Genomic DNA, 13,148 nt, shown 5'->3' with positions numbered 1-13,148 from the left:
CATACACACTGTACTGCTACAGAGCTAACTGTTAGCCTGCTAGCACATACACACTGTACTGCTACAGAGCTAACTGTTAGCCTGTTAGCAATTAGCAGACTGGACGCTAAGGGGTTAACATCCCCTCCGGCCACCAGAAAAAGTCTCTGGATTTGTCTCCAGTCACTTTCTTGAAAAAAAGTGGCTAAATATAGCAACAAGTTGCTAAGTTGGCAACACTGCTTCACCAGCTTTTACAAATGCCGCGTGTTGTTGTGGCGTCGAGTACTACGTCACATCCTGCTTAGCGTTCTATCCAATCAGCAACCAGGCTGTTTATAGGGGAGAAACACGGCCCTGCCCCTGGTGGTTGGTGGACTACTGGTCTAGAAAGTGATTGATTAGATATGATAACTCTGACTTTTTATATCATAATTTCGACTTTGGCTTACTTTGAGGATATTTTTTATTTATAAGGCTGAGTTTGATCTTTTTTTTTCTTTGTCTCTGTCAGAAATGGGCTTCCATATGAAGATGGCAGCAGCGCTCCATGTGACCGAGTTTATTTGTTGTTAAACGTCACACGTATTGATCAGGAGGATCATATGTGTTGTTAACTGGTAGATGGTGTTGTTTGTCCTCCAACCAGCAGAGAGCAGCAGCCTCTAAACAGACATTAAATGAGAGCAGAAGAAGAGTCTGCTCGGTGCAAACAACAGTCAGCAGAGAGTCGGGAACAAGAAGAAGAAGCAGTTTCTGAGTGTTAGCCGCTCAGGTGTTTAATGTAACCACGTGTTCTGAGTATATTAATGTGGTATCAGTGATATTTTAGATCAATAAGCAGCAGACATGCCTTACCTGGGCGGAGAGGAGACGGTGAGGGAGCTGAAGAGATCTCTGAGTAACCCCAACATCCAGTCAGACCAGCTGAGGTACAGGAACACCGTCCTAAAGGTTATCAGGTAAATATATTCATATTAATATTATATATATTAATATACAGGAACACCGTCCTAAAGGTTATCAGGTAATATATATTTATATTTATATTATATATATTAATATACAGGAACACCGTCCTAAAGGTTATCAGGTAATATATATTCATATTTATATTATATATATTAATATACAGGAACACCGTCCTAAAGGTTATCAGGTAATATATATTCATATTTATATTATATATATTAATATACAGGAACACCGTCCTAAAGGTTATCAGGTAATATATATTCATATTTATATTATATATATTAATATACAGGAACACCGTCCTAAAGGTTATCAGGTAATATATATTCATATTTATATTATATATATTAATATACAGGAACACCGTCCTAAAGGTTATCAGGTAATATATATTCATATTTATATTATATATATTAATATACAGGAACACCGTCCTAAAGGTTATCAGGTAATATATATTCATATTTATATTATATATATTAATATACAGGAACACCGTCCTAAAGGTTATCAGGTAATATATATTCATATTTATATTATATATATTAATATACAGGAACACCGTCCTAAAGGTTATCAGGTAATATATATTCATATTTATATTATATATATTAATATACAGGAACACCGTCCTAAAGGTTATCAGGTAATATATATTCATATTTATATTATATATATTAATATACAGGAACACCGTCCTAAAGGTTATCAGGTAAATATATTAATATTTATATTATATATATTAATATACAGGAACACCGTCCTAAAGGTTATCAGGTAAATATATATTTATATTTATATTATATATATTAATATACAGGAACACCGTCCTAAAGGTTATCAGGTAATATATATTCATATTTATATTATATATATTAATATACAGGAACACCGTCCTAAAGGTTATCAGGTAATATATATTCATATTTATATTATATATATTAATATACAGGAACACCGTCCTAAAGGTTATCAGGTAATATATATTCATATTTATATTATATATATTAATATACAGGAACACCGTCCTAAAGGTTATCAGGTAATATATATTCATATTTATATTATATATATTAATATACAGGAACACCGTCCTAAAGGTTATCAGGTAAATATATTAATATTTATATTATATATATTAATATACAGGAACACCGTCCTAAAGGTTATCAGGTAATATATATTCATATTTATATTATATATATTAATATACAGGAACACCGTCCTAAAGGTTATCAGGTAATATATATTCATATTTATATTATATATATTAATATACAGGAACACCGTCCTAAAGGTTATCAGGTAATATATATTTATATTTATATTATATATATTAATATACAGGAACACCGTCCTAAAGGTTATCAGGTAATATATATTTATATTTATATTATATATATTAATATACAGGAACACCGTCCTAAAGGTTATCAGGTAATATATTGATATTTATATTATATATATTAATATACAGGAACACCGTCCTAAAGGTTATCAGGTAATATATATTTATATTTATATTATATATATTAATATACAGGAACACCGTCCTAAAGGTTATCAGGTAATATATTTATATTATATATATTAATATACAGGAACACCGTCCTAAAGGTTATCAGGTAATATATTAATATTTATATTATATATATTAATATACAGGAACACCGTCCTAAAGGTTATCAGGTAATATATATTTATATTTATATTATATATATTAATATACAGGAACACCGTCCTAAAGGTTATCAGGTAATATATATTCATATTTATATTATATATATTAATATACAGGAACACCGTCCTAAAGGTTATCAGGTAATATATATTCATATTTATATTATATATATTAATATACAGGAACACCGTCCTAAAGGTTATCAGGTAATATATATTTATATTATATATATTAATATACAGGAACACCGTCCTAAAGGTTATCAGGTAATATATTAATATTTATATTATATATATTAATATACAGGAACACCGTCCTAAAGGTTATCAGGTAAATATATTAATATTTATATTATATATATTAATATACAGGAACACCGTCCTAAAGGTTATCAGGTAATATATATTCATATTTATATTATATATATTAATATACAGGAACACCGTCCTAAAGGTTATCAGGTAATATATATTTATATTTATATTATATATATTAATATACAGGAACACCGTCCTAAAGGTTATCAGGTAAATATATTAATATTTATATTATATATATTAATATACAGGAACACCGTCCTAAAGGTTATCAGGTAATATATATTCATATTTATATTATATATATTAATATACAGGAACACCGTCCTAAAGGTTATCAGGTAATATATATTTATATTTATATTATATATATTAATATACAGGAACACCGTCCTAAAGGTTATCAGGTAATATATATTTATATTATATATATTAATATACAGGAACACCGTCCTAAAGGTTATCAGGTAATATATATTTATATTATATATATTAATATACAGGAACACCGTCCTAAAGGTTATCAGGTAATATATATTCATATTTATATTATATATATTAATATACAGGAACACCGTCCTAAAGGTTATCAGGTAATATATATTCATATTTATATTATATATATTAATATACAGGAACACCGTCCTAAAGGTTATCAGGTAAATATATTAATATTTATATTATATATATTAATATACAGGAACACCGTCCTAAAGGTTATCAGGTAATATATATTTATATTTATATTATATATATTAATATACAGGAACACCGTCCTAAAGGTTATCAGGTAAATATATATTTATATTTATATTATATATATTAATATACAGGAACACTGTCCTAAAGGTTATCAGGTAAACATATATTTATATTTATATTATATATATTAATATACAGGAACACCGTCTTAAAGGTTATCAGGTAAATATATATTTATATTTATATTATATATATTAATATACAGGAACACCGTCCTAAAGGTTATCAGGTAATATATATTTATATTTATATTATATATATTAATATACAGGAACACCGTCCTAAAGGTTATCAGGTAAATATATATTTATATTTATATTATATATATTAATATACAGGAACACCGTCCTAAAGGTTATCAGGTAAATATATATTTATATTTATATTATATATATTAATATACAGGAACACCGTCCTAAAGGTTATCAGGTAATATATATTCATATTTATATTATATATATTAATATACAGGAACACCGTCCTAAAGGTTATCAGGTAATATATATTTATATTTATATTATATATATTAATATACAGGAACACCGTCCTAAAGGTTATCAGGTAATATATATTTATATTTATATTATATATATTAATATACAGGAACACCGTCCTGAAGGTTATCAGGTAATATATATTCATATTAATATTATATATATTAATATACAGGAACACCGTCCTAAAGGTTATCAGGTAATATATATTAATATTTATATTATATATATTAATATACAGGAACACCGTCCTAAAGGTTATCAGGTAATATATATTCATATTTATATTATATATATTAATATACAGGAACACCGTCCTAAAGGTTATCAGGTAATATATATTCATATTTATATTATATATATTAATATACAGGAACACCGTCCTAAAGGTTATCAGGTAATATATATTCATATTTATATTATATATATTAATATACAGGAACACCGTCCTAAAGGTTATCAGGTAATATATATTCATATTTATATTATATATATTAATATACAGGAACACCGTCCTAAAGGTTATCAGGTAATATATATTCATATTTATATTATATATATTAATATACAGGAACACCGTCCTAAAGGTTATCAGGTAATATATATTAATATTTATATTATATATATTAATATACAGGAACACCGTCCTAAAGGTTATCAGGTAATATATATTTATATTATATATATTAATATACAGGAACACCGTCCTAAAGGTTATCAGGTAATATATATTCATATTTATATTATATATATTAATATACAGGAACACCGTCCTAAAGGTTATCAGGTAATATATATTTATATTATATATATTAATATACAGGAACACCGTCCTAAAGGTTATCAGGTAATATATATTGATATTTATATTATATATATTAATATACAGGAACACCGTCCTAAAGGTTATCAGGTAATATATATTAATATTTATATTATATATATTAATATACAGGAGCACCGTCCTAAAGGTTATCAGGTAAATATATTAATATTTATATTATATATATTAATATACAGGAGCACCGTCCTAAAGGTTATCAGGTAATATATATTAATATTTATATTATATATATTAATATACAGGAGCACCGTCCTAAAGGTTATCAGGTAAATATATTAATATTTATATTATATATATTAATATACAGGAACACCGTCCTAATGGTTATCAGGTAATATATATTCATATTTATATTATATATATTAATATACAGGAGCACCGTCCTAAAGGTTATCAGGTAAATATATTAATATTTATATTATATATATTAATATACAGGAGCACCGTCCTAAAGGTTATCAGGTAATATATATTAATATTTATATTAATATTTATATTATATATATTAATATACAGGAACACCGTCCTAAAGGTTATCAGGTAATATATATTAATATTTATATTATATATATTAATATACAGGAACACCGTCCTAAAGGTTATCAGGTAATATATATTAATATTATATATATTAATATACAGGAACACCGTCCTAAAGGTTATCAGGTAATATATATTCATATTTATATTATATATATATTAATATACAGGAACACCGTCCTAAAGGTTATCAGGTAATATATATTCATATTTATATTATATATATTAATATACAGGAACACCGTCCTAAAGGTTATCAGGTAATATATATTCATATTTATATTATATATATTAATATTTATATTATATTATATATATTAATATACAGGAACACCGTCCTAAAGGTTATCAGGTAATATATATTCATATTTATATTATATATATTAATATACAGGAACACCGTCCTAAAGGTTATCAGGTAATATATATTCATATTTATATTATATATATTAATATACAGGAACACCGTCCTAAAGGTTATCAGGTAATATATATTAATATTTATATTATATATATTAATATACAGGAACACCGTCCTAAAGGTTATCAGGTAATATATATTAATATTTATATTATATATATTAATATACAGGAACACCGTCCTAAAGGTTATCAGGTAATATATATTCATATTTATATTATATATATTAATATACAGGAACACCGTCCTAAAGATTATCAGGTAAATATATATTAATATTTATATTATATATATTAATATACAGGAACACCGTCCTAAAGGTTTTCAGGTAATATATATTAATATTTATATTATATATATTAATATACAGGAACACCGTCCTAAAGGTTATCAGGTAATATATATTAATATTTATATTATATATATTAATATACAGGAACACCGTCCTAAAGGTTATCAGGTAATATATTTATATTATATATATTAATATACAGGAACACCGTCCTAAAGGTTATCAGGTAATATATATTAATATTTATATTATATATATTAATATACAGGAACACCGTCCTAAAGGTTATCAGGTAATATATATTCATATTTATATTATATATATTAATATACAGGAACACCGTCCTAAAGGCTATCACGTAAATATATACTTTATATTTATTTATTTGTCCTCTGTCTCTTCTTCTCTTGTCTTCCCCTGTGTGTCCTCTGTCTCTTCTTCTCTTGTCTTCCCCTGTGTGTCCTCTGTCTCTTCTTCTCTTGTCTTCCCCTGTGTGTCCTCTGTCTCTTCTTCTCTTGTCTTCCCCTGTGTGTCCTCTGTCTCTTCTTCTCTTGTCTTCCCCTGTGTGTCCTCTGTCTCAGGGCCATGTCTCAGGCTGTGGACGTGTCCAGCCTCTTCAGTGAGATGGTGAAGGCGTGTGCTACAGTAGACATCGTCCAGAAGAAACTGGTCTATGTCTTCTTGTGTTCCTACGCCACCTTGAACCCAGAGCTGTCTCTGCTGGTCATCAACACCCTGAGGAAAGACTGCCAGGACCCTAACCCCATGGTCCGCAGCCTGGCCCTCAGGAACATGACCAACCTCAGGTCAGCTGCCGCTACGCTGGCACCACAAAATGTTCAACTCCATCCCCACACTCAGGAAAATACTCCATAGCACCAGGATCAAAACAGAGACCCCAAAATTATTAACAAGAAAAATGCAACGTGTACCACAGGTTAAATATTTATAATGAAAACAGTTGCAGCTATGATAACAAGCTTCAGGTCTGAGGTAGTGCACAAAATAAATAAATACAATAAACAATAACAATCAGAACAATATTTTGGATGCTGTGCACAATATTAGTCGACTTTTCTCTGCTTCATTCTGGGACTTCAAGAGAGAAAATAACACCTTTTACTCACCAACATTTATATAAACTTATTAACTCTTAATGTTTACTGACACTGTGTCAATAAACGCAATATGGGCATATTACCTGCCTGATTTATTTATTTATTTATTTACGTTGTTTATAATCATTAACGTGACGCCAGCCTGAAACAAAAGGTCGGGGGGGTATAGATACTTTAAAAATGAGTATTGTATCTGGATACAACGTTTTAGTATCAATATTTTTTTGAGTATTGATACTTTTGACGACCCTAGCTGCTACACACATCCACCTCGTGGATACACACTCCATTTACCTGACAGGTTTGAGGAATGGGTCAACCCTGAAGTGTTATTATAGGATATTACAAGACTTTTTGCAAAATGTTTCATTTTTATATTGCAAATCGAGTCAATTCAGTCATTATTATTATATTATTTATTCTAGTCTCTTTCCCACAGCAACCCTAAATAGACAATAACAAATAATTTACATCCATCACCACTTTATATTTTACCTTTAAACTATTTATTATCTTTTTAGACGACTTATTACATATGCGTAATGTCTGAATGTCTTTTTTAAAGCACCTTATATATATGAAACACACATAAATTTAGTTGTATATTTTTTTAATACAATGACAATAAAGGAACGCTTGAATCTTGTTGATTTGCTGAGTGGTCAGGTGTCACACTGTCACTATCTGTGATGGAGAAACCCATGTGGTTCTATGAGGAACCTGTTATAGATGTCTAAAGACAAAGTTACCAAATATGGTTCTTTTCCTGATAAAGGGTTAACATGTGGTGTCCCCCAGGGCTCTATTCTTGGCCCATTGCTGTTTCCTGTTTATATGTTTCCATTGGGCCAAATCATCAGTAAACACAATGTGCAATATCACTTGTTATGCCGACGACACACAAATTTATCTTCCACTACAAACCAGTGAAAAGGGCAGTTTTAATAAACTTAAATCCTGCTTAACTGATATAAAATCCTGGATGACCTGGAAGGTTGTACATTTTTAGTGTGTGCTTGTTTCTGTCTTGAATGCTTGTTTTACTTGCTGTTCAGCACTTTGTAACATTTTGTTTTGAAAAGTGAAAAGTGAATTATTATTATAATGATCTCAGTAGGAGCTGTTTTATGGGTCTGTGGCTCCTGGACTGGTCTAGTCTGACTTGTTCCCGTGTCCCAGGTTACCCAGTCTGACGGAGTACGTGGAGCAGCCTCTGACAGCAGGACTGAGGGACCGGGCAGCTTGTGTCCGGAGGGTGGCGGTGCTGGGCTGGGCCAAAATACACAACCTCCAGCCCAACTCTGAGATCGGTAGGTGGATGGATCACTCCTCCTTTCTTTTGTTTCTTTCCCGTTGTCATTCTGGTAAGGTGCCTGAAATATCATCTATCTATCTATCTATCTATCTATCTATCTATCTATCTATCTATCTATCTATCTATCCATCCATCCATCCATCCATCCATCCATCCATCCATCCATCCATCCATCCATCCATCCATCCATCCATCCATCCATCCATCCATGCATCTATCCATCCATCCATCCATCCATCCATCCATCCATCCCTCCATATTATACTGAGTATGATGTAAAGCTCGTGCTGCTGCTGGTTCCAGATGGCGGCGTGGTGAACGAGCTGTACAGCCTGCTGAGGGACCCGGACCCCGTGGTGATGGTCAACTGCCTCCGAGCTCTGGAGGAGATCCTGAAGGAGGAAGGAGGAGTCGCTATTAATAAACCCATAACCCATCACCTCCTCAACAGGTCAGAGCGCCACACAACCATCTGACAAACACCAGGGTTGATTTCACTTAACTGGAAACAAAAGGCAGCGCAGCTGATGTGAATCTTCTGACAGGTGATATGAGACATTCAGAGCTGGAGGAAATCAGATTATTACTGAACAATCAGGAAACAAAGTTTTATAGAATGTGGCAAACATTTATTGATTATTTTAACCAGAACACACACATGTTTGGGTACATATATGGAGGTATGATCTTTTTTTAATTGTTTAATTTTTGTAATTTTATCTCCTACATCTGTCTACTTTTCATTTTGAGATACATAAGTTAATACAACTTAAATAACCTTAATCATGTAAACGTGTAATTGTAATTGTGTATGGTGTCTTTAGTGACTGATATGTTTTATGTTCAAAATGAGGAAAATCAATAAAAAGAGTTGGAAAAAAAAGAACTATATGACAAATAGAAAACTGTTAAAACAATATATGTTGGTTATTCCACCACTGTCCATCATCAAAGCATACAATCATACAGTTTACTATTTATACTTTCATTTATTATTCTTATATATATATATATTAGCAGAATGAGCAGATTCTGGGGCAGCAGCAGCACCACAGCTGCATGTTGAAAGGTTGAATTCTCTGTGAAGTGGTTAATCCTTGTTCTCCTTTTAGCAGCTCAGGTTAGGCTGCAGAGGTTCCCACACAGTATAATAATTCATCCTCTTCTGATATTTATTGAGCCGGTCGATTTGATACCTTTTTAGTGTATGTGCCAAACCAAAAAAGTGATGTAAAATGGCCAAAATAAGACACTAAATTACCAAATAAGACATCAACTTACCAAAAAATGATGTAAAATGACCAAAAAAAGACACTACATTTCTAAAACAACGTCATAAAAGCTTTGTAATATAATTATTTGTTTCCAAATGTATTTTTTGGACATTTTTTTCTCTCCCTCTGCACTCTAGCTGTGATGTCATCACTCTAGCCCCTCCATGGGGTAACACTGGGGGGATTTTTTGGCGTGTTTGCATATTTAAGTGTTGAATATGGCTCCCACCGTGTGTGTCCAGGCTGAAGGAGTGTGATGTGTGGGGTCAGTGTGAGGTCCTGAGGGTCCTCCAGAGATACCGTCCCCAGGCGGAGGACGAGCTCTTTGACATCCTGTCTCTGCTGGACGCCTCCCTGGTCAGCCCCCACCCCCCCGTCATGGCCGCCACCCTCAGCCTCTTCCTCAGCCTCGCCGCTCCACTTCCTGCCGTCGGCCTGGCGGCGCTGGAGCGAGTCAGAGCGCCGCTAGTGACCGCCGCCGGGAGCGTTTCCATGGAGACGAGGTTCACCGCCCTCTGCCACATACAGGTCAGTGAGACAGGTTCACCACAGACAGGTCAGTGAGACAGGTTCACTACAGACAGGTCAGTGAGACAGGTTCACTACAGACAGGTCAGTGAGACAGGTTCACCACATACAGGTCAGTGAGACAGGTTCACCACAGACAGGTCATTGAGACAGGTCCCTTACAGACAGGTCAGTGAGACAGGTTCACTGCCCTCTGCCACATACAGGTCAGTGAGACAGGTTCACCACATACAGGTCAGTGAGACAGGTTCACCACATACAGGTCAGTGAGACAGGTTCACCACATACAGGTCAGTGAGACAGGTTCACTACAGACAGGTCAGTGAGACAGGTTCACTACAGACAGGTCAGTGAGACAGGTTCACCACATACAGGTCAGTGAGACAGGTTCACCACAGACAGGTCAGTGAGACAGGTTCACCACAGACAGGTCAGTGAGACAGGTTCACTACAGACAGGTCAGTGAGACAGGTTCACCACATACAGGTCAGTGAGACAGGTTCACCACATACAGGTCAGTGAGACAGGTTCACTACAGACAGGTCAGTGAGACAGGTTCACTACAGACAGGTCAGTGAGACAGGTTCACCACATACAGGTCAGTGAGACAGGTTCACCACAGACAGGTCAGTGAGACAGGTTCACTACAGACAGGTCAGTGAGACAGGTTCACTACAGACAGGTCAGTGAGACAGGTTCACCACAGACAGGTCAGTGAGACAGGTTCACTACATACAGGTCAGTCAGACAGGTTCACCACAGACAGGTCAGTGAGACAGGTTCACTACAGACAGGTCAGTGAGACAGGTTCACTACAGACAGGTCAGTGAGACAGGTTCACTACATACAGGTCAGTGAGACAGGTTCACTACAGACAGGTCAGTGAGACAGGTTCACTACAGACAGGTCAGTGAGACAGGTTCACTACATATAGGTCAGTGAGACAGGTTCACCACAGACAGGTCAGTGAGACAGGTCCACTACAGACAGGTCAGTGAGACAGGTTCACTACAGACAGGTCAGTGAGACAGGTCCACTACAGACAGGTCAGTGAGACAGGTTCACCACAGACAGGTCAGTGAGACAGGTTCACTACAGACAGGTCAGTGAGACAGGTTCACTACAGACAGGTCAGTGAGACAGGTTCACTACAGACAGGTCAGTGAGACAGGTTCACTACATATAGGTCAGTGAGACAGGTTCACCACAGACAGGTCAGTGAGACAGGTCCACTACAGACAGGTCAGTGAGACAGGTTCACTACAGACAGGTCAGTGAGACAGGTCCACTACAGACAGGTCAGTGAGACAGGTTCACCACAGACAGGTCAGTGAGACAGGTTCACCACAGACAGGTCAGTGAGACAGGTTCACTACAGACAGGTCAGTGAGACAGGTCCACTACAGACAGGTCAGTGAGACAGGTTCACCACAGACAGGTCAGTGAGACAGGTTCACCACATAAGTACACATACATTCAAAAAACACATAAAAAAATATGCAAAAACACACAAAAAACAGTAAACACAAAACATTGCATTAATAATGCTGAATGCAAGCTGCAAAATAAAAAAATCTCGTAAAATCATGTTTCTACACTTGGTCGAGGGGATTTTTTACCTTTGCTGAGAAAGAGTTGAGGCATTAAATTGGACATGGAAACTTGTGGAAAAGCCAAAACTTGAACACAAAAACCATAGAAAAAATGACAAAAAACACACATTAAAAAGACATAAATACACACAAAAAAACCACAAACACATAAAGACACACTCAAAACACATACATTTTTTTTTTAAAACACACAAAACAATTACAAAAAATTCACATAGAACACATACAAAAAAAACACAAAATATGACAAACACACATAAAAAACTTACAAAAAATGACAAAAAACACAGAAAAAATACAAAAACACACAAAAATAAAAGATGTTTAATGGTTAGTGATGTCACAGGTCGTGTGTTGATGATGATGATTAATAAAGTGATGTTGTCTCTGTGTGTAGCTGCTGCTGCGTTCTCTCCCCGGCCTGATGGGGGCGCACTACAAACGTTTCTTCTGTGGTTACGCTGAGCCGGCCTTCATCAAGCAGAGGAAGATGCAGGTGAGGCTTCTTTTATTTCACCCTGAACGGAGTTTGGAGATATTTTGTTGGTTTTTGTCTTCTTTACCATGACATGTTGGTATTATTGTTTCATTTTGACTTACTGGATCAACATTTTGAACACAGAAAACACACAAAAATAATTACTAAAAACACAAAAAAAACAACAACACAAAAACACACAAAATTACAATAAACACACATAAAAACACACTTAAAACACACAAAAAAACACATAAAAAATGTACAAAAAACACACATAAAAAACACAAAAAACAAAAACACACAAAGAAATAACAAAAAACAGTAAACACAAAAAATACGAAAAACACACAACCCCCCCCCCAAAAAAAAACCCTACAAAAACACACAAAATTACAATAAACACACATTAAAACACACTCAAAACACACACAAAAAACGAATAAAAACTTAAAAAATGTACAAAAAACACACAAAAACACATAAAAAAACACAAAAAACAAAAACACACAAAAAA

General features: G+C 33.3%; 1 protein-coding gene across 1 annotated transcript in view; it reads left to right on the top strand.

The window, feature by feature from the left end:
- The first annotated feature begins 617 nt into the window (after positions 1–617).
- Positions 618–13,148, top strand: part of ap4b1 (adaptor related protein complex 4 subunit beta 1) — a 33,958-nt gene continuing 21,427 nt past the window's right edge. Inside the window, exons 1-6 of the mRNA XM_059332522.1 lie at positions 618–941; positions 6,887–7,111; positions 8,603–8,733; positions 9,042–9,189; positions 10,255–10,540; positions 12,551–12,649. Of these exons, the coding sequence (XP_059188505.1) occupies positions 829–941; positions 6,887–7,111; positions 8,603–8,733; positions 9,042–9,189; positions 10,255–10,540; positions 12,551–12,649 (1,002 nt within the window). The 5' untranslated portion in view covers positions 618–828. The remainder of the gene's footprint in view (positions 942–6,886; positions 7,112–8,602; positions 8,734–9,041; positions 9,190–10,254; positions 10,541–12,550; positions 12,650–13,148) is intronic.

Source organism: Centropristis striata, chromosome 5, assembly GCF_030273125.1.
Source record: "Centropristis striata isolate RG_2023a ecotype Rhode Island chromosome 5, C.striata_1.0, whole genome shotgun sequence".
Taxonomy (NCBI): Eukaryota; Metazoa; Chordata; class Actinopteri; order Perciformes; family Serranidae; genus Centropristis; species Centropristis striata.
Note: the sequence above shows the minus strand (reverse complement) of the source record. Positions and strands in the feature narration are given on the sequence as shown.